At 41.3% G+C, this 25640-nt stretch overlaps 5 protein-coding genes, 1 long non-coding RNA gene and 1 other non-coding gene across 56 annotated transcripts; 3 read left to right on the top strand and 4 right to left on the bottom strand.

Moving 5' to 3' along the window:
• Window positions 1-4229: 4229 nt before the first annotated feature.
• mst (misato mitochondrial distribution and morphology regulator) lies at window positions 4230-7200 on the bottom strand. The gene is made up of 3 exons (XM_020949662.2): window positions 6062-7200; window positions 5277-6006; window positions 4230-5221 (listed from the first exon to the last, which is right to left on the bottom strand). The coding sequence occupies exons 1-3, from the start codon at window positions 6140-6142 to the stop codon at window positions 4308-4310; spliced, it is 1725 nt and encodes a 574-aa protein (XP_020805321.2). The 5' UTR covers window positions 6143-7200; the 3' UTR covers window positions 4230-4307.
• On the bottom strand, window positions 6504-7075 carry Mpv17 (Mitochondrial inner membrane protein MPV17). The gene has a single exon (XM_020949545.2). The coding sequence runs from the start codon at window positions 7073-7075 to the stop codon at window positions 6533-6535; it is 543 nt and encodes a 180-aa protein (XP_020805204.2). The 3' UTR covers window positions 6504-6532.
• Window positions 6504-9494, bottom strand: LOC110181700 (uncharacterized). The gene has a single exon (XM_020949543.2). The coding sequence runs from the start codon at window positions 9218-9220 to the stop codon at window positions 7634-7636; it is 1587 nt and encodes a 528-aa protein (XP_020805202.2). The 5' UTR covers window positions 9221-9494; the 3' UTR covers window positions 6504-7633.
• A 33-nt stretch (window positions 9495-9527) lies between these two features.
• Ddx56 (putative ATP-dependent RNA helicase DDX56) lies at window positions 9528-11820 on the top strand. Its single transcript, XM_020949609.2, has 4 exons — window positions 9528-9714; window positions 9781-10535; window positions 10741-11175; window positions 11238-11820. The coding sequence occupies exons 1-4, from the start codon at window positions 9649-9651 to the stop codon at window positions 11677-11679; spliced, it is 1698 nt and encodes a 565-aa protein (XP_020805268.2). The 5' UTR covers window positions 9528-9648; the 3' UTR covers window positions 11680-11820.
• On the top strand, window positions 10576-10667 carry LOC147643300 (small nucleolar RNA Z30a). Its single transcript, XR_015272497.1, has one exon. It is a non-coding gene; the product is annotated as a small nucleolar RNA Z30a (small nucleolar RNA).
• A 539-nt stretch (window positions 11821-12359) lies between the features above and the next one.
• On the top strand, window positions 12360-13419 carry LOC147643299 (uncharacterized). The gene is made up of 2 exons (XR_015272398.1): window positions 12360-12593; window positions 12751-13419. It is a non-coding gene; the product is annotated as an uncharacterized LOC147643299 (long non-coding RNA).
• slgA (proline dehydrogenase slgA) lies at window positions 12677-25045 on the bottom strand. Of its 50 annotated transcripts, none has more exons than XM_020949474.2 (13): window positions 24536-24811; window positions 24237-24313; window positions 22179-22807; window positions 18329-18450; window positions 17094-17180; window positions 16831-17021; window positions 15951-15986; window positions 15414-15478; window positions 15160-15338; window positions 14925-15099; window positions 14497-14850; window positions 14252-14429; window positions 12677-14174 (listed from the first exon to the last, which is right to left on the bottom strand). In XM_020949474.2, the coding sequence occupies exons 3-13, from the start codon at window positions 22650-22652 to the stop codon at window positions 13969-13971; spliced, it is 2067 nt and encodes a 688-aa protein (XP_020805133.1). In that variant the 5' UTR covers window positions 22653-22807; window positions 24237-24313; window positions 24536-24811; the 3' UTR covers window positions 12677-13968. The 50 variants fall into 50 exon arrangements, with proteins under 50 accessions (XP_020805133.1, XP_086692156.1, XP_020805134.1 ...); XM_086836030.1 differs by lacking the exon at window positions 18329-18450 and adding an exon at window positions 17932-18053; XM_020949475.2 differs by having other exon boundaries at window positions 24237-24295; window positions 24536-24762.
• Window positions 25046-25640: the final 595 nt, after the last annotated feature.

The raw sequence follows: 25640 nt of genomic DNA, 5'->3' as shown, positions 1-25640 counted from the left end.
ACTTCAATGTTATACAATGTTATGTACATATATGTTATGTAAATTAGCTTCCATTCCATTGTTCCATATATATTTTTCAATATATTACAAAAAGTGCCTTATCTCTTTGAGTGCAATCCTGCTCTAGCCCTTCTCGTGTACGAGAAGTGTATCCTGGACTGTTGCCTGTCGCCTTTTCGCCCCGTGCCGTCTCAGATGTTGTGGCAAATTAAGTTTGCTTTTGTTCTAGATTAAAAAGGCATTGAAATGTCGACAAGGACGTGGAGCAGCAGCAGAAAGGCAGGCACGCAGGCAGCCGCAGGAGGAGCAAAGGGAAGGTTCATGATGATGAGTAGTAGGTGGATGGGTGGTGGTAGTAAGCGGCAGTTAAAATGACGCCTTCGGCCAAATTTAGCTAACTTTGTTAAGTTTGTTTTGGCCGTGGGAGTTGAATGCTGGCCGCATCCAAAGGGGTTCCTACCCCCATTGGATGATGAAGTGCCCAGACGGCGATGGAGCCACAGATATACATAGATAGATAGCCAAGCGTAGAGTGGGGGCTTCTGGTAAGGGGGGAGCCTGTGCAGAATGTGCAGAAATTAAAAATCAACTGCCGCGTGGGAGAGAACCAAGCCAAGCCCTTAAGTAGCTGACCAACTGAGTAATTGAAGGAACTAATTGGAAACGAAGGATGGTTTTGGCTTCGAATCAAAAAGGAACGAAAAGGCTGAAGTAACAGAGAGCAAAATGTTAAGACCATTTGGTAAATATCTTTGGGGTTAAATAAAAGGATATTTAGTTCGGCACGCCGAAGTTTGTATACCCTTGCAAATTGAAATTCGATCACTAGGAATTAAATCAATATAAATCATATATATTTACATAAAAAAAATTAAGTTATGCCTGCTTTCATTTCATTATATTTTTAACGATCGTTTGTATGGCAGCTACATATGTACATGATATAGTAGTCCTATTCTCATAAAATTTTACACAAAATTCTATATTAATATATAATGGCTATACATTAAATTTGAAAGTCTGTCGAAAACTCGAAAAGTTACATTTTTTTTCTTAAAATTCTCCGATCGTTCCTATAGAAGTTATAAATATGTATACATCTATATAGTCCATCGATTTGTCCCGCTCCGACTTATATACTAGTAAAATTATATAGAAAAATAACTCCATAGTTTCATTTAAATAGCTTGCTCTTAAATTTGTATTAAGACAAATCTCGCACATCTGTGCATATGATTTCCAACTTGTTCTAACGTCCCAGAAACGAAGTGACTTCTGCCGGCCACGTCTTAGAAATGTGTCGTGTTACAAAAGTTGCAAGTCATTGTTTATTAGTGTTCAAAGTTAGTAACTGATCATACATACTTACTGGTCTTAGATACTTACTGACCATAGTTACTTACTGGCCATAGATAATTACAGTTCAGAGTTACTTACTGATCATAGTTACTTAATGTTCATTGATACTTAATGTTGAAAAATACTTAATGATCCTCTACATTTAAGAACCGTTTCTCTGGAAGTTATGTTATATAGTACTCCAATTTCATAAAACTAAAAACGAAATTCTATAATAATAAAAGATAGCTTTGAATCAAATTAGATAAAAATATGTTAAAAACTGTAAATTTATCATTTAAAAACAAAAATTAATTAAGTTTTCGCCAAGAATCCCTAAAATATGTTTATTCTAGGTATATTAAATCAATATATTTATACGCCAATTGTTTGGTTAAATCATAATTTTTTAAATATCATAACTAACTCCCTGCCTCGCTCTGGCGCTCTCTTTCTTATTTGGTATGTCTATCTCCCTCTGTATACCTCTAGAGGCATCTCTTACTCTCTATTACTCTCAGCCCACCTCAAGCGTGATCCCTTTCACTCTCGCTCTCACTTTCTCTGCTCTCTTGACTCGGAGACTATAAATAGCGGGCCCTGCCGCCTTGCCGGCCTCATTCTGTCCGGGCCGCCCCCCTGTTAACATCTATGGTGAAAGTTATAGTGATAGTGATTGCCTTGCGACTCGAAAGATATGACGTGGCCAACCCACATCAACTGGATGACTAGGAAGAAGCTTGACTTGGAGTCACCGGGAATATAACTTTGCACTGGAAGGAATTGAGCAATGACGACAAAGGATAACCATGTGTCCTCCACTGGGGTAAGTCTTATAAATATAATATAATATAATATAATATATAATATAAATATATGACTTTTGACAATCAATCAAGTTTTGGCCAAGAAAACCTGAAGTATATATATTCTAAATGATATATTAAGATATGTATGTATATTGACAAAGATACTTATTACCTTACCTTTTTTGACTGTCTTGCTATATTAATTAAATATATACACATAATTTAATATTTAATATATATTGCCGAACATAATCTACCTATTTACCTAGTATTCTTTTTTGTGCTTTCTTAACTATCAATATTAATTCTGCTTTTATTTAAACAAGTTTTGTCTAAAAACCCCCAACTTCTATGACTTTTTGTGCTTGTTCCGAATCAATTTAAATTAAATCTCTTACCAATCTGGGCCAGTTTTGAAGTGTCAGAACAGCTCTAAGCAATTTAAGCCTGCCAAATTGTTATTAATCAAATATAAACGAAGCTAAAAATGTCTTAAAACATAAGAAGAAGGTCAACTGGAACTAGGAAATCCATCCGGTGGCTGGACTGCATGCTAATGCAAGGATCTAATCCAATTCGAATGTAGTTCGCAACGAGAATGAAAACGAAATTAAAAGTGCCAAAAAACAATATACAAAATGGAAAGAATATATATATATGTATATATACACACTAGCCTGCTAGGCGATTCAATTTGGCATTTGAAATTCCACGCACATATTCCATTAAAGTCGTTGGCGTAATTTTAATTTCGGATTTGGTCCTTTTTACCCGGAAGCAGCGACAGCAGCAGCAGGATTAGAGAGAACCAGCAGCTGCTTTAAAGGTCCGGGATATGGACCAAATAAAGAACCCAAAGGCCGAAAAATATTAAAGGAACGGCTTCCAATCAAATTGAAATTTAATTTGCACAACAATGCAGACGCGAGGGGGAACCAAACCACTTGACCGGAGCCCATGGCCCGTGGCCGGTAACCCGAATTATTAACCCCGTGAGCAGCGCCTCTCCGTGGCAGTCCATAAAATTGTGATTTACTCCCGTTGAGATTTCAATTACTGCCGCTTTATTGGCAATAAATTTCCGTATAAATTAGGCAGAGGCCCGACCTCTCCTGGGTTCCGCAAGGGTTAAGGTTAAACAAAGCGGCAAGTAGCCGCACGTAGCCCGCATTGGAAAAGGTGAAACTGGCCAGAAGAGGTCCTTATTTTTTCCGCCCCCTTTCTTTTTTCTTTTCTTTGGTGAACAGCAAAGACTGTAAATAAAACCAGAAAAGGTTCAGCCAAATGATATACGACTTGTGAATACCCCACAACGTGGCGATATTAAACAATAGAGCGATTTGGGATAAATATCTATCGGTTTTGATTTAAAATCAATTTAAAAATCGATCCAAAAATAAGCAATGCTTATTGTATTTGTATTGAATTGAATTGATTTAACAAGTATTTTTTATATTGAAAATATATGAAACATATATTATTGTCGACTCTCTTAGTTTTTAATATAAAATTTCATCAAGAGCACACACATTATTTTATATATACCCTCACTCACATTTTGGTCCATATCTATATCGTATTTAATATCAATATTCTAATCATGTTCTAAGCTAATTTGCTTATAAACCTATATGCTTCCTTGGATTTCCCAGGATAGGATGAATAAAAATTGATTGGCATGCAAATAAAAATACAACGATTTACTTGGACACGTCCATGTCGTCATCATCGTTGTTTTGGATGGGGAAATCCACTTGACGTCTCTTTAAATCTCTGCCCAGACAGGAATTGTTTTTGTTTTTGGCTTTCCTTAACCTCTTTGCTCCCGCCTCGTTTCCTATTCTCCTTCCTTTTTTTCCGGCTGGCATCGCGGAAAATATCAAAGCCGCTTCCGCAGCTGCCAATCAGGGAGTTGCCGCAGGTGAAGGAGGCACGCGCGGGCAACAACATCCGTTTCTGGGTCGGAGGAAAGCCTAAACAATACTTGGCACCTTCCAGTATACAGTAGACTTTAGGCTTCAATTCCGTTAAGTATCCTGCTTATAAAATTAATGACATTAATGATAGGGTTTATATGAGAAATTGAATGGCGTATGTATGAGTGTTTATTGCTATTGCTTAGCCACAAATCACAGTAGATTCCTCACGTCTCTACAATTTCTACAGAAACTGTGAGTCCGCGTACAGGTCACGGAATTCCAGCAGTTGATCCAACGCTGTCTCGTACTCATCACGCTCCAAGCCGGAATTTGAGTAGGCCTGTAGCTTGGCCAGCTGCACGCGATGCGTTTGGGCATGCAGATTGTCCAAGTGCTCGCCCAAACGAGTAGAGTTCTGCAACGCGGCCAGCACGGGGACACAATCCACACGAGTACCCGCCTCGCGTTCCGCTTTACCAGATAGCTTTAAGCCATTGCCGCTAATGTTAGCACCAAACACCTCATAGGGAAACGGTAGCTGTGTCTTTAATGGCAGGGGAGTGGCTGCTGCATTGGTGACACTTCCGTGATAGGTGCACTGATAGTAGAGCTGTAGCATTTGGGAGACACTGTCGCACCCATAGGCAGCCATTCGAAGCTGTTCACCGGCCAGCTCTCGCGGCCGTTTCAATCGTTCGTCGGGAATGCCGCGAGCTGTCACCGATTGAACTACATACGAATCGCCTGGATCACAGCCCGGCGTCAGTTGGGTGAGCAGCGCTTGACCGCCACTTTGATCAAGGAACTCGATAAGATCCTGGCCCTCTCTCAGCCCGAAAGGTAGTGCCATTCCTGCGGCAGTCATCTTCCTGCCCGCGGGCGACACCGATCCGCAGAAGAGGCGTAGCGACTGGGGCGTGCCACGCAGCCGATAGCCTAAAGTGGCTGTGTCCATGAAGGTGGCCAGTAGGGCTGACGTCTGGTAGAGATTATCAGCCTGCCAATGCAGACCCTCCAGTTGCCGCGACTTGAGATCATTGTTGCGCCAAATAGTCTCCAGCGTGGACAGCGGCGTAAACATGGTGGCCTGCTCACTGAGATGATAATAGCTCAGCACACTGTTTACCACCCTAATGCCGTGAGCCAGCCTAGGATCTGCAATAAGGTGGTTAGACATGGTTAACATACATTTTCGCGACTAGAAACCCACCTGCTTGGGCGTAGGACGTCATTCGGGGATAGTGCAGCGGCAGAACAAAGCTGGCACGTCCGTACTCATCATTCAGGTGTTCCACACACTTTCCGGCCAGTCCTGCGAAGCCGTCATCGATGTCGTGCAGCACATGGAAGCCCTGTAGGCCGTCACACTCCTCCACATACAGGCGAATGCGATCGCAAAACTCGTCGTTGAAGGCGGCTTCCTGCCAGAGTTCCGTGCCAGAGGTATATGTTCCCAAGGTTTGCACAGCCTGATCTCTAACCAGTCCCGGCAGTATATTAAGAGTGCGTGGATGGTAGCGGGCGTACAGGAAATCTGCCCAACTGTTCGCCGACTCCGCCAGCTGATAGTTCTTCTCAGGCGCCACAGCGTTCTTCAGCAAATCTCGCTGGTACTCGGAAATTGCTGCCTGTGGCTGCTCCACCACATCTAGTTGTTGGGAGGCGGACACATTGCTCTCCTCGGCCCGCTGACGAGCCCTCTGTAGCCCCTCGCCGGTGCCTAAAGGCAGCAGCTCCTCATCCCGCTGCACAAAATTCCCATACAGCTCGCCTGCGACCGGAAGGTGCGACAGAGTCCCAGCCAAGTCCACAGACAGTAGTCGCGGCGTGTAGGTGGTACGATTGTAGTCATTCAAGCCCTCCCGATAAAGTATATCATTATGAGGCAGCTGTTCCTCGGCCACCTGGTTGGTTTCGTCGCCGTACCTGAAGTTTGCCTCCTGAAAGACGGATTTTGTGTGATTATCAATATGCCAGGCGGGCGGATCGACTCACCTGCTGGTTCCAGAAGTGGGCGCCCACATAGTTGGCATAGGTTCCAAATTGGAAGGTCAGTATCTCACGTGTATGGTCCATAGCAGCAGCCGGCGAAAGTGACTAATTCGGATGCAATTGTTTGAGCCGCGCCGAGCTATCGATGGCATCTCGACTATCGTTTGAGTTATCGATACCTGTAATGGTATTAAGCTTAAGTATTGCCTTGTTGATGCCCTATAATGTCTGTCAACGCCTTGTTCTATATAAAAGCAAGCATCATATACAACAAGTTTTTAAGTTCCACTTAAATATTTATTAGAATTACGTAATGTTAATATCACATTTCTTCAAGAATTTGAGGTTTCGCCAATAACTTAAACCTGTTGCACACCCACGTGCTGTCCATCAAACCCCACGAGCATACCCTTCATGAAGCGATAATCAAAACAAAAGTCACATGTAAGACTATTATTACGATTTTATTCAAAGTTATGGCGTGTGCGGCTTCTGATCCATGTGCTCCAGCTGCTTCTTGTTGAGCATCATGGACACGTAGCTGTTCCAGAAGAGCGCAATGACCTGGACATACAACACCTGGTAGGAGATCGGCACGTAGGAGAAGTTAATAACTTGCGCCAACGGCCAGAGCATGTAGTTGCGTCCGAGAATGGTGAAGTAACTGTCCTGAATGCGACTCTTCACTTGCTCCGTGGACTCCCCGTTGATTAGTGGCACCAAACAGGACATGGCCAATGTGAAGGGCGGCGCAAAGAGGACCTGATCTGTCAGCATCTTACGTATGCCGCGCTGCATCGCCGGCAACTCCTTGGGCACCTTGCTCTCCAGAAAGAGGTACCAGCGCCGTACCACTGGTGCGACGAAGATGAACCCCAAGGCACTGAATCTCAGCGTACGACCGGCATCCCAGTCATTTATTCGCTTATTCTCGATGAAAAGCTGGGCCACTGTGTCCCCCAGTCCCATTATGGCCGCCACGTTAAAGCCCTCCCGAAGGTATGCCCTCAGTGCCATCGTTTTTATATGATTCACTTTTCCTTTAGTGTTTAAATTAATTGTTATTTAATCTTAAACTTTTCGTTTTCTTGCCGCAAATTAGCATTTTCACGTGTGTTTTTGGCAAGTTTTGGGCTCTGAGCAAAGGGTTGCCTAGTGTCTTCAAATATTTAGGATTTCCCAAAGCAAATTAAAAAGTGTTGAAAGCAACACTGTCATCAAAGGGGATAGAGAATACCATTTATTAGGTAACAGTTTTATTGTTAATACCCTTTCGTTCAATATATTAATACAATACAATATCAATATTATGCAGATAAAGATAACGAGCAAGAACTTGGGAGACCCCACCTCATCCGTCACTTTTGAATCCTAAAAGGACCCGAAGAGACTCAATTGCCATCAATTTATTTAAAATATTCAATGGTATTAACAGTTTCTTTATTAAATTAAAGGAAAAAAAATATTTCTTACAAGGCAAACAAACAGGGTTTTTGCTCCGTTGGAAGCCTTTTTTATTCGGCCAGATAAAGTTAAAACCTAGTTTAAAATTACTTAAGGCTGTTACATGTATATCTATGCGCTCGCCTTCTTCAGCTTCTTGCGCTTGCGCGGCGTGGCTTCCGGAACAATATCCTCCTCTTCCGGTTTGCGTTGCGGCACGGAATCCACTATGACGGTATTCCCCACATTTTCGTCAATGGTCAAGGTAACTCCTTCTTTTGCTTTATGTTTCCTTCGTTTTTTCGGTTGCGGCTCGACCTCGAACTCCTCTTTGATGGTAACCAAAGAGTCTTCGATCTGGACCACATCATTTTCGCCAACAGTCAAAGGAACTCCTCCGTTTACTTTATGTTTCTTTTGCTTATTGGGTTGCGGCTCGGCCACGGGCTCCTCTTTGATGGTAACCAAAGGGTCTTCAATCTGGACCACATTATTTTCGTCAATGGTCAAGGTAACTCCTCCTTTTGCCTTATGTTTCTTTTGCTTTTTGGGTTGCGGCTCGAGCTCCTCTTTAATGGTAACCAAAGAGTCTTCAATCTGAACCAAATTATTTTCGTTAATGGTCAAGGTAACTTCTCCTTTTGCTTTATGTTTCTTTTGCTTTTTGGGTTGCGGCTCGGCCTCGGACTCCTCTTTGATGGCAACCAAAGAATCTTCTAGATTGACCACAGCATTTCCGTCAATAATCACGGCATCTCCTTCTTTCGCTTTATGCTTTTTGCGCTTTTTGGGTTGCGGCTCGGACTCGGGCTCCTCTTTGATGGTAACCATGAAGTCTTGAAGGCCATTAGTTCCATTTATCAGGCTTTCTGCAGGTAATGAACGCTTCTTTCGCTTTTTTGGTGTGGTGGGTTCCTCCTTGATTGTCACCGCACAATGTCCGTTCATTGGGACAACACCATTGGTCTCTTCGGGTTCCAGCTTGATCACGGTAGGTTCGTTGTCGTTGCGCATAACAGGTGTGCTGTCCATGAACTTGGGCTTGATACCAGTAAGCACAGATTCACGCACCTCGCTCTCCTTTTCCTCCAGCGTTTGTGTGGACTTCAGCATCCTGCTTTTGATTGCGTAGTAATTAGCAGTGCGTCGCAATTCGGCCGTCGTCTTCGCGTCCTTCCTAGCGGCGTTTTTAAGGACGTTGTTGATCGCCGCTGGCAACTCGATGTGTTTCTTATAGTTCCGACCGAAGAATGGATGACGAACGGGAAGTTTGAACTTTGGTGGCGGCAGAGCGACCGGAAATTCGGAACCGGAATCGTGTTGTGCTACACGCTTAGCTGATTTTCGGCGCTTACTGACCACCATGTACCCGCTGAGAGGCAATTGGCGTTGAGAGTACTTTCCTTTGTAGTTCACATAGCCGACGGTTTCGTTTACAGGCGTCGAGTATTTGCTGGCCCTCAACTTGACATCCCCTTTGTAACGCCGGCCGGGCAGCTTGATCCGCTTTCCGGCTAGCTTCTGGAGATCCGTTCCCTTGGGGCACTGCATCAGCCAGACATCGTGGGTTTCGCTATCGAAGTCGTGGAGGGCATCGGAACAGCAATGTCGCAACGAATTTTTCGGATTCAGTTTCTCCAAATCGTTTTCCTCTATAAACTCATTTCGCAACTCCTTGGCCCTCTTGCGGGCAAGTTTCCTGGCTTCCTTATCCTCCATGGATAGTTAAAAAATTACATTAAATTCCAGGTGCAGGGCTGCACGTGCTGTGACACCCAGTGATGGAAAGCGCATACGGACGGGACAGCTGTTCAGTCATCGATAGTTCGATTATAATGTTGTGAAATGTGAAAAATATGTTATATATAAGAGGCAGCTGCATTCGCTTTTGTCGGAAGATCTTGTCTCATAAAGTTGACTTCGTTAATAATAATATCTAATAATAATAAATTAAGTAATACATGGTGAATAAAATATGCAATGGTCTCTCTTCGAAGGCTAATCATCGAAGTATCGACTTTATGCGTATCGATAGATCGAAAGCGACGTCAATGTGATTTTCTTGTTTGTTCTTTTTGTTGTTGGTTTTGGTAGCGCGTGGGTTCCCGCTGCGTATTTTCAGAAAATTGTTCAAAAATCTTCCGAAAATGAGCCAGAAACCCCAAAAAACGATACAGTTCCACGAACTGGAGCTGGACCAGCGAATCCTCAAGGTGAACACATGCAAAGCATTCTATGGGAAAACATGACAAAGTTAAGTTTTCTTTTACACTTTTCAGGCGGTGGCCCAGCTGGGTTGGCAGCACCCCACGCTCATCCAGTCGACGGCGATTCCCTTGCTCCTAGAAGGCAAAGATGTGGTGGTGCGTGCCCGCACTGGATCCGGAAAAACAGCGACGTACGCCCTGCCGCTAATCCAAAAGATTCTGAACTCCAAGCTCAATGCCAGCGAACAGTGTGTGAGCGCTGTGGTCCTGTGTCCCACCAAAGAACTGTGCCGGCAGTCGCGTGCCGTGATCGAACAGCTGGTTGAGTCGTGCGGCAAGGTTGTTCGTGTGGCAGATATTGCCGGCAGCTCTAGCGATGCGGTGACACAGCGGCATGCGTTGGCCGAGAGACCCGACATCGTGGTGGCTACACCCGCCAAGTTGCTGGCCCATGCCGAGGCCGGTAGTGGCGTGGTGGACCTAAAGCATGTGGAGACACTGGTGGTGGATGAGGCAGATCTAGTATTTGCCTTCGGCTATGAGAAGGACTTCAAGCGGCTGATCAAGCATTTCCCTCCTATCTATCAGGCTATCCTTGTCTCTGCCACGCTCACCGACGACGTGGTCCGGATGAAGGGTCTGTGCCTCCACAATCCCGTGACGCTAAAGCTCGAGGAGCCGGAGTTGGTGCCGCAGGATCAGCTAACGCACCAGCGGATCCTAGCCGAAGAAAACGACAAGCCGGCGATTTTGTATGCCCTGCTAAAGCTACGACTTATACGAGGCAAAAGCATCATCTTTGTGAACAACATCGATCGCTGTTACAAGTGAGTATATATGGGAGTGGCTAATCTCCGCTAGAATTAAACCAATGATGATAAACCAAACGAATGCAAGGAGTGTGCAGCTGGCAACAGTTGGCGCACGCATGACTAACAACTAATCTTCTCGCTGATGGCTCTGGCTTTCCAAAGAAATCCATAAAGCCCTCGACAAATCCCTTCCTAATCACAGCTTAACTTTCACTTGCAGGGTTCGCTTGTTCTTGGAACAGTTTGGCATCCGTTCTTGCGTTCTGAACTCTGAACTGCCAGCCAACATACGCATTCACACAATTAGTCAGTTCAATAAGGGCACCTACGACATCATCATCGCCGCTGACGAACACTTTCTCGAACAGCCGGGCGGCAAGACCTCAGCTCCATCTAGTCGGAAATCCTCTCGCACCGGTGACTACGAGTCCAGTGCCTCGCGTGGCATTGATTTTCAGTGCGTGAACAATGTGATCAACTTTGATTTTCCTCGCGATGTCACCTCATATATCCATCGGGCTGGCAGGACGGCCAGAGGGAACAACAAGGGATCGGTTCTGTCCTTTGTCAGCATTAAGGAGGCGCCAGTTAACAATGCCGTGGAGGAGAAGCTGTGCTCCAGCTTTGCCACCCAGGAGGGCGAGCAGGTTATCAAGTAAGTTTATATTGTATTTGGTAATTATGTTTATTTATTGTCATTCATTTGATCTTTGACAGAAATTATCAGTTTAAGCTGGAAGAGGTTGAGTCCTTTCGCTACCGTGCCCAAGATTGTTGGCGTGCTGCCACACGTGTCGCCGTCCACGACACTCGCATTCGCGAAATCAAAACAGAGATCCTAAATTGCGAAAAGCTAAAGGCCTTCTTCGAGGAGAACAAGAGAGATCTGCAGGCTCTGAGACACGACAAGCCCACGCGCTCCATAAAGGTGCACAGTCACTTGACCGACATGCCCGAGTACATTGTGCCCAAGGCGTTGAAGCGAGTGGTTAGGTCCACGGCCACAGCCAGCGGAGGAGCTTCGGCAACCAAACAGCAAAGACAGTCACCTGCCACGACAGCCTTCGAGCGGCAAAGCAACGATCCGCTGATGGTCAGCCAAGTGGATTTTGGCAAGAGGCGACCGGCCCCGCGGAGGCGAAAAAATAAGGCGTTTTGATGGAATCACCGTTTTTTGGGGGGGCTGGGGTCAATCTTAGTCTATATATAGTCTAGCCTTAAGGCTTTATTCAAAGCTTTTGGAACTATTTGTATGTGAGTGTGTGCTTTGAGAAATACAAATACCGATTTTAATGCACAATTCTTGTATTTTTGTACCCTTCCAAGGGTATTATAATTTTTATCAAATGCTTAAAACGCATCGAAGGAGTCATTTCCGACCCTATAAATCAAATATATTCTTGATCAGCATCAACAGCCGGATCGATCCGGCTATGTTTTTTGTTTAATTTTATAAATTAAAAAACTTTTGAAAATTTAAAGAAAAATTTTAACTTTGTATAATTTTAAATTTCATATGCAGTTTTGTTAACCTAATAAAAACTAGCATAGAAACGTTTTCCGAAATGAAATTAATAGATTTTTGGTTAAGTTATGACATTTTTAAACTTTGATAATGCAAAAAAAAAAAGTATCATATAAAAATATATAGATTTCAAGCCACAAGCTAAATCCTAATTATTTTTATTTTTAATTTCAGATAAATCGAATTTGGTTTTCTTTTTTTGTTTATTAAAAATTACAAATTTGTAGTTATATTAGATGTTTTCTCCCATTTTCAACCGAGGTAGTCTGATTTGTTAACCTTTATTGTTTTATAAAAATAAATTTAGCAAGTGAGAAGGCATTCAGACAGACAAAGAAGACATGCCCTCGCTATGCCTGTCCTTCTCTGATCTAATGCCAGATGAGTGTGGAAAATTTGGTCATTAAACAAATTGCTGTAGCCAGTCATTCCATTCATTGCGATGATTGCCACAACAGCTGGAAGCCATTTAAGCTCAATATACAGGCAGCAATAGATCAGCCCATTAGAGGAAATGTCTCCTCCTCCGCCTCTGTCAGGGAATACAGGTAATAAATTACCTTAAATTTTTGTCATTATCCAGAGACCTCATCAAGAACTTGAATAGAATTGAAACCGCATGCCTTGATAATTTAGTTTTTAACATTTTATTATTGTCATTGAAATAGTTAACATTCATACAATTATTTATTCATTTATTTATAGCGTTTTATGCAATACAATAATAATAATAATAATCAGGATAATAATAATAATAAAAAATCGAACGCTTCATCGCTGGATCGGCAGAGTGAATCCTCCCAGCTTAGAGATCCGATCGAAGCGGATATGGAAATGGGAACCAAGGACAGACAACTATTGTAGTAATGACTTTTATAATATCGCTTCGTTAATCGCTAAATTAAACATAATACACATAAATATATATCTATATATATATATATAGGTAGAAACGAAACGAATCGCGTTATCGTACGTTAAACACATTATGTTTATGTTTATTTAGGTTATAGTTATAGGTATGCGCGGTTATCCCCGGGATCCTACTGCTCCGACTGGAGGAACAAATGCCCTGGACTGACTGACTGGCTCTCTCCGGCAAACTTAAGGCGAAAACCAACATAAAATCGGAGTAAAACTGATCGATGCAGATGATACTCAAAGGTGCTGTAGATGCTGAGAAGGAATACGAATGACACGAATGAATCTAGAATCTAAAATGCAGCCATACAATGTATCTCTATGTATATGTATATATATAGATCTATAAACGATTTTCGCTCTCATTATATATGTATTTATATATATATATATATGTATATCGATTGATGCGTTTACTAAAAAAAGAGAAGTTTGACTCAACAATTCTCAATCCCTTTTTTCTATCAGTACTCCATCCTCGAAATCGTTGTTGGTTTCCCTCCGTTTCCGATGGCTTCCTTTCCATATAGTTTTGCTCTTTTTCTTGTTTTGTTTATGTTTATGTTTTCGTTTTTATATTTTTTATAACACACATACAAAGAGAACTCGTTTTATAGATTATTATTTGCAACAAGACGTAAAAATGTACATAATTTCATTTAAAAAATGACCGGCGTTGTCTTCTCAGTTAATTGAATCGATTTTTAGTGGTTTCTTTTTTTTTGGTTGTGAAGATCCTCGTTTGCCGGATCACAAGTCTTCATATATAGATATATATATATATATATAAACGCGAATTTCGTAAAATGTTTGAAGAATGACCACAAATCACACATAACAATTAGCCTCAAAGCGATCAATGTTCTTTGGGGATTCCATGCGTGTCCTTGCGATGTGTGTGTGTAGGTGTGTAGGTGTTTCGGGCGGAGGATACGTGTGTGACTGGGTGAGTTGGCGATTCCCTCCGATTTCGATTCCGAGCAGAGGCGGCAGGCAGGCTTCTTATATGGGCACATAGTTGCCCTTGGGCTTGTAGAACCACTGGCCGCGCATAAGACGGCGCCGAATCTCGGACATGAGCAGTCGCTTCTCCTTCTTGATCTTCTTGAGCACACCCTTGTTCTCTTGGGCGCGACGCGACAAGTATGGCAGCACTTCCTCCACAGGACCATATGGTATGTACTTGTATGCCGAGTAGCCCGCTTGACCTGCAAGTGGGAGGATTTCACAGAAAAATTAGTAATTAATTATTAGTCATCAGGGGCAGAATTGGTTTGCAACGCACCCAACGGGAAGGTGATGTAGTCGCACATGCCCAGCAATTGGCCAAAGCAAATGACCTTGTCCTCCGGCGAAATGCCAATCTCCTTCATCTGTTCAATGGCAAAGCGCACAGTGTCTTCGTTATGCGAGGCCACCATGATGCCAATCTTTCTGGCATCCTCAGACGAGTCCTTCATTACCTGAGAGTAGGTGAAAGTAACAGAATTAGTTTATATTTCGATTTAAAATAAAATTTGACAAACCCACCTTGATGCGTCGCAAGCATTCGGAGAGCGTCTTGTGGTACATGGCCGTGGTGGCCTCGAACGTTGGATTGACTGGATCGGGATAGCCCAGCGCCTGCGCACGTGCTCGCTCCTGATCCATGTAAGCGCCGCGCACCAGCTTGGCACCAAAATAGAAATTTTGTCGCTTTGCCTGCTCCATATCGGTGTTGACCTCCCTGAAAGCTTCACGCAGATAGCACTGGTACGTATTGAAAACGATGGCCTTGTCCTTGTTATATTTGCGCATCATTTCCAGGGTGATACGTGAAATAGCCGGCTGGAAGTATGTCTGCTCTGCATCTACCATAATACGAACATCCAGATCGGCAGCAGCCTAGGACACAGAGAAAAAGCAAAAAACGAAAGTCATCAGAGATGCCAGAGCTAAACTACCGATTAATATGATACCTTGACAATCGTGTTGAGGCGACGGATCATGTTCCTGAACATCTCCTCCTCTTTGGGCGGTATTTGTGAGATCAGTCGACGCATCTGGCCTGTCTGGGGATCGGGCACACGGAAAGTGTCACTCAGCTGTGAGTCCTCGTCCACGATACCCGACCAGGGAAACAGATGCAGGATACTACAAAGGATATAATGAATGGATTATGAATATAACTAAACAATTTAGTTAACGACTTACCCTTCCTTATCGGATGTCACATTCTTCAAGAAATCCTTCACATTCTTATTGTCGCCCAGCGAGGCATAATACTTTTCCAGATCCTTGATGGTCTTGTGGTGGGTCAGCACATTGCCCTCACCGCCTACCATCGCCTCCATGTACTTGCGTGTGCGCATAATTACCTCGGACAGTTGCAGCTAACAAAATGGAAATAGAAGGTTATTAATAAAGCCTGTCTTGGACTGTTAGAAAGTTCTATTCCAAATACTTACCAGCAATTGTGGACGGCCAAGGGCGGTGAGTTTGATAGCCGTAATGCCAGTTCCAAAGGTAGCGCCTGTGGTACATTTTTCAAATTGATTTTTTTGGATATGGCAAAGCATTGGAAAAAGAGCCAGAGATAGAGAGAGACAGATTGTGATGAATGCTAGATGCGGTCTCAAGGCAGAGGAGATCCTTAAGCTGAGGTGGTGAGGGAGCATGCAACTAAATAATAAGGAACTAGCATATATACATTTACATATATCTAGCTAACTACTGATATATAAACGATCAAGATACAGATACAGATACACATAATAGCTACGACGACGATGACGACAACAACACCAAATGCTAACTACAACACACACTAACTTGACCAAAAAAGGCCAACTCGTTGGCCTTGCTCTGATCCATTTTATGGTATAGGAGCAGGAGCAGGAGTTGTCCATTAATTGGATATTCGAATATTTACTAATTGTTTAGGTTTTATACGTTTTCTTTTTTTTTTGGTGTGGTGTGTGTTTCTCCTTGGTTACTCGGCTTACCCGTGGCCACTGCCCGGGGCACCTTCTGATCGTCAACTTTTTATTTAAATATATATATCATTTTTGATTAGGTTTATTCGGATTTCATTTGAGGATTTCGGTATTGGATTCGGATTCGTATGGATATCGTGCCATTTGTTTTTCGGGATAGTTTGCGGTTTTCATTTCGATTTTGATATCGGGATAGCGGGGCAGAAGAAAGAATTCATTAATAACTCAATCAAAAGTGTGAATAGCAAGAGATAGATAGAAGGGAGAATGTAAATGAGAAAGTCTAGCAGGGATTAGATCAGGCCACTGAACTCTACATGCCTTTCACAGCTCCTGGGGGACTATTATTAACCCTTTTCATATATAAATTCCTATTTAACATTAACAATTAATCTTTGCTTTCAGGTAAAAAGTTGAGTATTTGGTGTAAGCAAAATAGACAATATATATAATAGAATAGAATAGGAAAGCATATTTGTAAGTGAAGTGAGACAAACTCCTAGAACCTTAAACTATAACTTCTAAAGAGATTTTGAAGCCATTTATTAACTTAATATAAAATAAATTATTTAAATTCGGATTCTTGCAATTCCAAAACAATTTTTGTTTAAATTTAAATTCAAATCAAGATCCAATCTTTTTATTTTGGCTATCAAAACGCTTTTCCTTAAGTGCAAAATTAATAAGAGGTAAAATAAGAACGTGGAATATAAAAAAAGGCATTCTCAAAACCATTCACCAAGCTTCTTACTTAAAAACAAACAAAAAACAGAGAATTGTAGGTCATGCTATAACAAATATATAAAGGTAACAAGAAGGTGACAAGGTGACGGTACAACAATACTGTAGGAAGAGGCAAAGGCGAAACTGGAAATCTGTAAGGACATACCCGAAACTGCCTCCAGACACTTGATGAAAGTCTCCATATTGCGCTCGCAGGTGGCCTCGTTCAGATAGAAGTAAGTGCGAGCACTGCTCACCTTGTAGCGGCGATCGGCAAAGGACTTGTCCACATGATACTGTGGCATGCTGTCCTCCTCCTTGTTATCCTTATTATCGCCAGCACTGGAAACGGAAGATCTAAAGAATGGAAGGTATAAGCATTAATGACAACACTCTTAATTGAAGTGAAATTTAGGTTTAAAAACTCACTCAACTTCACGTTTCTCAGCCTCCTCCTGGGAGATATCCTCTTCAACGGAATAGTCAAGGATCGGCTTGACACCAAACGATCGTAGTCTGTAAATATTTTAATTTCTCATTAAAACAGATCTCACAAAATACTTTCAATATATACACACACAAAAGTATTAGTAAAATAAAAAGAATTTTGAGTATGGTTTTGTTAGCGTTTCGAATGGGAATATTAATTTTGAGTGCAGCTGGGATGCATTTATCTTCGATTGTTGGATGTATTTTGATCTGATTGTACTTGGATCATACACATGCTGGCGGGCTTTGGGATGTCCTTTGATAGAACTTTATATAAATTAGTTTAGCAACATGTGTGCATCTTTACATATATATTAATTTGAGCTATACAAATACAGTCAGAAAGTGACATAAATTACATAAATATCAAAATTAACAATTAACAACTTTATGTGCCAATCGAAATAATAAAATCTATTTTAATTAAGCTTAATTGTGCAAGCCTTTGAAATATATAATATTTATAATTTTCGTATATTTTATGGCACCTCTTGATGAATATTTTACTTTACTGATTAAGCCAATAACAAGATTTTACCTAACACAGTCATATATGTATAATTATCATCTTAATAAACTTAAAGGCATTTAGCACTTTTAATCATCATAATAATAAATCATAATAATAATGATAATCATCAATAATAAAGCCACTATTTACTGACCACAAATGTATGACTCTACATGTTATGGGATATATTGATATTATTAAGGGGATGCATCAAGGACTTGGGGGTTGCTGTGCATAGGAATAGAGTTGGTGGGGAGGTGGGTTAACCTCTCTAGGGCTGGCACAATGGTGTGCCGATTCTCGCCGGCTACAAAGTGTCCGTAGAAGCTGGACTTCATTAACAGGACGAAGAGTTTCTGGCCGAGCAGGTTACGAGCCAGTTTCAGTAGCTGCTTAACGGCAATCCGTTGTCGGTTATCGGTAATCGGTAGTTGGTAATCGGCATTTTTTCGATTTATTTGTATAGGATTTCCGTTACATACAAGTGTGGGCATTTTAAGCGGGTTTCGCATAACCATTTCGCAAATTGCAAAATGAAAACGTGAAGTAAACACAAAACCAAACGAGCGGCGATAAGCAAAAAGTAAAAGATAAAGAAAAAAAGAAAAGAAAAGAAAAAAAGAAAAGGCGATAAGTGAGTGGGAGTGTCGTGTTGGGCAATTACCTTTCCAATGTGGGTATGATCTTGATCTGATCCTCGCCGGCGACAAAGTGGCCATAGAAGGTCGCCTTCATCAATGCTGTAAATAACCGTTGACCCAATACTTGCTTTGACCATTTCATAAGCTGCGAAATTTTCGTTTGTTTTGATCGTTTTTATGCGTTTTTGTTTTTTAAGGTTTTAGTACATTTTGTTTTTTCATTTTCGGTTATTATAATACATATAGTTATTGCAGGTGTGTTTGTTTTGGCAGCAAAATTGTATATTGAATTGAATTTGAAATAATTTTTAATTTATTTAGTTTATTGCATTTTTGTTTTTTAGTATTATTGTTTTAGATATAAAAGAGAGTAGGAGGCATTTAGGGTTAAAAGAAAGCACAGAAAATACATTGGTAATAGTTGCTGCTCCTAGCTAAGTCTTCTCTCTGTCTCTCCTTCATTTCTGCGATGGTTTTTGCCTCGTTTCCGATTCCGATCCCACATAAATCATTTTGGAATTTGGCCAAAAAAAAAAAACAAAAAAAAAACAAAAAACGTGAAAGAGTCAAGGCCAAGAAGGCTGCCAAAGTCCAAAAAATACATATTGTTTTGCAGCGGAAGCAGAGAGGAGTAAAGATGCTGGGGAAAATGCGACAAATATGCTCTTTTGCGGGGGCTAAAATATTATCATTTAATTATTTCAGCACTTGTTTTTCCAAATCAGGGCCAGACGGAGTCCATTAACCTGAACAAAAGTCCAAAACGAAAATAAACCATTGCTAGGGGAGATGGCAAACAGAATAGGAGTAAGAAGCCCGATATCTTAGGCATTATAAAGGCTCAAGTATCTATAATATTTTATATTTACATCCACTTTTTGGCTGACTAGCAAAAGCTTTGACTCAGCGGACCAGCCTCTGTATGATACTGAATGTATATTAATACTGATTGTATATTAACACTCTAATTATACTCTATGCTTTAATTTATGAAGTTAAAGCTAGGAAACCTATTATTATCCCAGCAAAATGCATAAGAAAATGCAGCTGGACGCATGTTGCCAGAAACATGTTGAGCAACACTTTTGGGTTAAGGCAACACATCAAAGTTAAAGAGGTTCCTCTTAAAGAGATGCTTAATTATTAAAAAGAGCCTATTTAATATAAATTTTTTAAATTTTAGGTCAATTTAATATTTGTATATTTGTGGATTGCTTTTGGATATTTCAAACTTTATAAGCAGCTCTTCAGCATCAAAATAGTTATAGGAACAGAACAAATGCTTTCAAAAAAAGGTTTCCTTAGCAAGCTAAGCTCAAAGAGCTCTCTATGGGAAATTCCATTCATCTAACCAAGAAAATCTCAAACACCTGTCCTTAATGAATGAAACAATTAAAAATTAAACTGACATTTGCAGAGTGTCTTCTCAGTTTCTTCCTGTATATTTAAGAGCCATTAAGTGAACCGGAAGATTTCCAGGAAAAGGGAAAAATAAAAAATAAAAAAAAATCAAGGCATTGCCCTTTGATTCAAGTAATTGCTGCTGCTGCTGCTGCTGCTGCTGCTGCTCCTCCTCCTCACCCTCGCCGGGCACGTGTGGTAAACTCCGTCTGGTGCGCGAGCCATCAGATGAATGACAAAACGGAGGAATGGGAGGAGGAGAAGAAACCGGTTTCGCTGACAGCCAACAGCATCAAAGTAATTAATTGAGTACAAAGCGGGGCAGACAAATATATATAGTATATACAATATATATATAAAGACAACGACATCAACCAAAACTGGTTACATAAAATATGTATATATTCTCGTTTCACATTCTATTTCTCTTCAGTTATTCTGGGTTTTTCGGCTTTTTCTCTTTTGCTTTCTTTTTGGCAAACAATTCGAGAATTTGAGGCAAAGTAATCGCAACCGAGGACAGGTGTTTGTCGTTGAGCTCTGGCCCCAAAAACCTGGCACAACTGGCAACTGCCACTCATTCCCCGATTATCATCATCGCCCGCTTCTTTGTACCACCCCCTCCACACACACACACACACACACACCCGGCACACAGTCGAAAACTCTCACATTAATGCCCATTTTCTCACATCACGAGACCCTTGCCGGTCGCCAAAAGCAATCGACGCGATACTGTAAATAGAACTAGCGAAAAAAAGCAACTTAAAAAACTATAGAATACACTTGAAGCTAAAATATATTAAAGCTGATTTCTAGTTAGCTATATTTCCTAAATTTAATAGCCTTAAAAATTAATATACAAATAAAATAACCTTTGGGAGCTGGCCTTACCATTTTCTTCCCTAAAGTTTATTCTAATTTTTGTAAATTATTTAAATAGTTTATTCGTTTTTAAATGAATCCAATTGTTCCTGAAATTAATGCATTTTTTGAGCTGTGTATCATGGCATATACCGGCTGACTAATACCACATGTGATGTCTCGGTTCTCGGGTCTCCGTTGTCAGTGCTCAGGTAGCTGTGTGGAATATACTCCCCAACCATTATCCATTTATACAAATTGCGCTTGGAGCCAAGCAAAAATAAAAATAAAAAAAACTGGTAAAACGGAGAACCGACGCATGCACTTTTAGTAATCGATAAGCAATCAAAACTATTGTCATGCGATAACAATGCCAACGTAATTAAATTGAGAGAGTGAGCCAAGTGGGGTTTCCCAACTATAATATAGCAACGCATTTTGATTGGCGCTACTTTTGGGGGCCTGACTATATAATGGGCTACTATACTATACATATAGCTATACTCATAGCTATACCTATACCTATACTATATGGTTTGTGGTCTTTAAGCAAATACGCACGAGTTTAGGAGGCACACGGCAACCACAGAGAAGGTCAGCTCACCTCACAGCCCCCATATCCCCCACATTCTGCTTAAATTTGTAATTTGCATGGCCAAGTTTTCCTTTTTCCTGCCATCAATGAGTCAGTCTTTGAATCATGCGACTGCAGCCACCTGCTAGAGAATAGCAACAACCCTACACACGAGTCAATTAGCCGTGAATTCATCCCAAAAACAAAAGAAAATAAAGGGGGGGGGGGGTTAAGAAATGGTAACGAGAAACCCCCCTTCGAAGTAGCCGCAAAAAGCGGAAGGAAATGCAAGCACCTGACATGCTTTTCCCTTTAGAGAAAAAGCAGGTGAAAATTTCGAAACTAGCAGCTGATAAACGAACAGATCGTGGATAAAGCTTATGAATTCCTTAAAAAGTGACCAACAAACAGTTGCTTCAAGAACAATCTGGCAAATTAATCTAGTGACAACATTGTTAAACTTTAAAGTTATAACTCACGTAATTTGTTTTTAAATCAACAAATGTGTTTCGCAAGTCCAGAGAATGTTTCCATTAATTATAAACAGAAACTAAAGTCTTTATAAGCAAATAAAAAACAGAGAAACATTTGGTATTTATTGATTAATACACTCTTATAGTGTTAGATTAAGTTAGTTCGTTTTTTGAACAGATTTAAAGTTTTAATGGCAATGAATAAATAAATAAAAATTGAAATAAACATTTAACAGGAAAGGAAGCTTGTTTGGGGAAACCGAAATTAATATACCCTTGCAGTTTGCAATTAAATCGATTTGGAAATCGATTTTCGAAATCGAAAGATGAATCTGATCTTCTTCAGAACCTTTTCCTTTTCGGTACTTTCGCTTTCTAAAGGCCTTAAATTCCAGGAAAATTTGTGAAAAATTAGCAGAAAGATATGAGAGACAGAGATAGTGCACTCAGTTAGACGAAAAATAAAAGCTTAGAAAGAACAGAGCAAAGAGGACTGGGACTGGAACTGGAACGGGGGGACTCGTAACAGACAAGTATATCATATAATGGCGGAGAACTCACCGTCATGTTGTGCTCGACTAGCTTCTCGCTGGAACAGATCATGTAGACCAAATAGGCTCGCATCAGTTCCCATGTGGTCTTGCTCTTGAAGGCGGCTATCGGATCATTGAAGCTTACGTCCAGCGGATCACGTTGCGGTGATCCGGCTGGTGTTCCCGCAGACGGTGGTGGCTTATTCTGATGAGGGCTCCGCTTCAGCGCATCGGTGCTTGTTACCAGCTCCGGCTGCACCACGGTCGATGCCTGCATAGGACGATCGCCCGAATGCAGGTAGCGAACGCTGCCGCCTCCATCTCCTCCTCTCGCTGCTACTGCTGCTGCTGCTGCTGCTACTGGAGGAGCTGCCGCCTCTGAACCGCTCCGCCTGTCCCGTTGAAAGCTGCGACAGGCGGCAACGGCCACGGATCCGTTGGACTTGCCGTAGACCAAACTGATGGCTGTTCGTTGGGCGCTCAGCGAACGGAGTAAAGCCATTACAATGGGATGCTTCCAACAGCGGTGTGGCTTCTTCGATTATCGGCTGAGATGCTGTTGTTGTTGATGATGTGGATGGATGCTGCTCCCTCTGCCCTCCGGTATTTCTCTCCTGACTGCCTCTGAGCGGTTTATCTTCAAGACCTTAGCTGCAGCTGCTAGAACAAAAATTTTGTTTAAACAGCATAGTTAAAAGGTTAGGTCTCTAAAAATTACCAAAGAATATTATTAATTACAGCTAATTTTGCCTTGTTTGCATACTAAAATTGAAGAAAATAATATAAAATACTTATAAATCAAATCAAATCAATCCGAATTGAATCAATTAAAAAACAATCGAACCAATTACGGCTACTTTAGCTTGGTGTTTTTTAGAAAACAAATTAAAGTTGAATCAAAATCATTAACATTTACAAATATCTCGCGAAAAGAACACTGTAAATCGCCATATAATCTCAGATTTATCACAGCTGATTTTAGCTAGATTTATCTACAGCTTTTCGACCGCTCTCCCTCTCTTGCTCTCTCCAGCTGCTCCCGCTACCGCTCCCTCTACCGCTTAGATGTTATACAACAATTGCAAAAAGGGGAACGAGAGAGCGAGAGCACGCGAGAAGCTGAACGAAAAAAAAAAACAGAAACAGAAAACGTAACAACACGAAACACACGTACACGAGTACACCTCCGAAAATATTCAATTAAAAAGAAATTTCAATTTCTGCGCTATGCTCTGGCCAGCCTTCTTGCTGCTGCTGTGACTATGTACATATGTCTTTTGGCTCGTTCTCTGCGGTGCCTCAGGTTCTTTGGCCTTTTTTTTCGGTTCGGTTTTATTTACGCTATTACGCTTTTGCACGCCGCAAAAGCACAAAACACAATGTGACGAAATGAAATGAAAACTAGGGCGAAGCGAAAGGGGCGAATTGGCGCGGCGAATCCACGAAGGGTGTCACGAAGGAGACCCGAGGTCTGCGAAAATCCTGTTCGGCTGTCGCCGCGTTTACATAACTGTAACGTTGCCGCCTGTGACGTCACACGCACAGCGAGAGGAATTAGGACTTGCAACTGGCGTTATTTTTTTATTGTTGCCCTTTTTGTTTTGATTTAATTTGATTTTATTTAATTGAAATGCGACGGCAATACGTTAATTGGTGTTAAGTGCGCCTCCTGCTGCTCCCGCCTCCCCCTAATCCTGCTTCAATTAATTAGCGGTCCGCTAAATAATCGCCCGACGAGCAGAGCAGAGCGGAGAGGAGCGGAGAAGCTGCAATCAAACAAAACTTGGCGGGTTTCATTGCACAGATTTCATTACAGTTCATTATGCTCTATGGCTGTATAATGTGTGGGCTGTGTGCCCCCTCTCGCTCTAGCGTCTGCCGATAGACCAAGACGAAGCGACACCAAATTGCAAATTCATCAGAATATCTTTTTTTTTATTTATTTTATTATTTTGTTTGTTGTTGCTATGCGGCGAATATTAGGTACCGTACCTATTATATAACACCGCTCTCTCTCTCTCTCTGACACTCTCTATTCGTGTCTCTCTGGTTTTTTAGAAATCCTTTTATGCCAAAAAAAACCTACCTTTTTAATTGACCTCTCGCTATCTCCGGTCTCCACTTAAAAGGTTCTCTTCTTTAGTGCTTAAAATCAAGCATTTACTGAGCATTAGAATCGAAGAAAATACTTAAAACAATTAGAGCTTGGACCGGGAAAACCCTTGGGGGTTTTTGGGGTTGTAATTTTATCGAATCCCTTCCACTGTTTTTCCGGGAGGGGAAAAACGGCGATTTTTTGCTGTTTTTTGACAAACGTTTCTTGGCAGCCTGCTTTGCTGTTTAATTATTATTGTTTTTAATAATTTGTATTATTATTTTTCTCACCTCACACACGCGCACACACAGAAAGTAATATTCGTTAAATTCTTTTACTTCGTTTTTGGTTACGAGGGTTTTTACTTTTTTTTGCTGCGCGACGAGAGAGCGGCAGAGCGAGCGTGTGGCACAACGCACGCGGAGGGGAGCGAGATAGAGAGTACTGAAAGAGTCTGAATGCGCGAACCGACTGAAAGCTGAAAAAGCGACACGAAACGAAACGATTTCATTAGGCCAACATTTGGCGGCGTCGCTGCGCCTGGCGAAATCACTAGAAATCGCGAAATTGAGAAATCGAATCGGAATCGAATTTGGGAAAGGAAAATATCAATCGGCGCCATCTTGTCTGTAACGCCCAATTGGAGGGCAGCGGCTTATCTACGCGACTGGCGGTTGGCCCGGAAAACTGACTCTTATCATCGGGCTCTCGGGCTCCTCCTTTTGCTCCCTTGCCCAAGCTATTTATCACGCGTTTTTCTTGTGCACTTGCTTCTGTACTGGCTAAAATTCGTAATTTGTAGTTTAAATTTGGCGGCATCTGGTAACGCTCGTGTCATTCATTATATTTATCGATAACAATTGCAGCGTATTCGAAGACTTGGTGTAATAATTGAATTGAATGTAATTGAACATAATATTTTCACTTAAAAGCCGTGTCAAACCCAAAAACTGTCAATTGTCATTAATAGTGTTCATTTTTTTAAATTATATTCCATATTCGAATTAAAAAAAAAAAACAACTTAAGTGGTGTATAGCTTTACCACCAAATGTCTTATTGAATATTTTGTGATTAACAAGAAAGGAAGCTAACTTCGGCACGCCGAAGTTTATATACCCTTGCAGATAGAACTTCTATGAATAGGAATCCATACAATATAAATTATATATATTTGTTTTAAAAAACAATGAAGTAATACCTGCTTTCATTTCATTCACCTATACATATTATATTTGTAGTTTTACATTCACTGATTTGCATTTTTCCTCCACATCAAACGATCGTTTGTATGGCATCTATATGATATAGTCGTCCGATTTTTATGAAATTTGCCACAAATTTTAAGACTTATATAAAATGACTATACCTCAAATTTGATGAAAATCAGCTGAAAA

Source organism: Drosophila serrata, unplaced genomic scaffold (genome assembly GCF_035046125.1).
Source record: "Drosophila serrata isolate PLE 108 unplaced genomic scaffold, ASM3504612v1 contig_276, whole genome shotgun sequence".
NCBI lineage: Eukaryota > Metazoa > Arthropoda > Insecta > Diptera > Drosophilidae > Drosophila > Drosophila serrata.
This window is presented reverse-complemented; position numbering and strand designations above follow the sequence as displayed.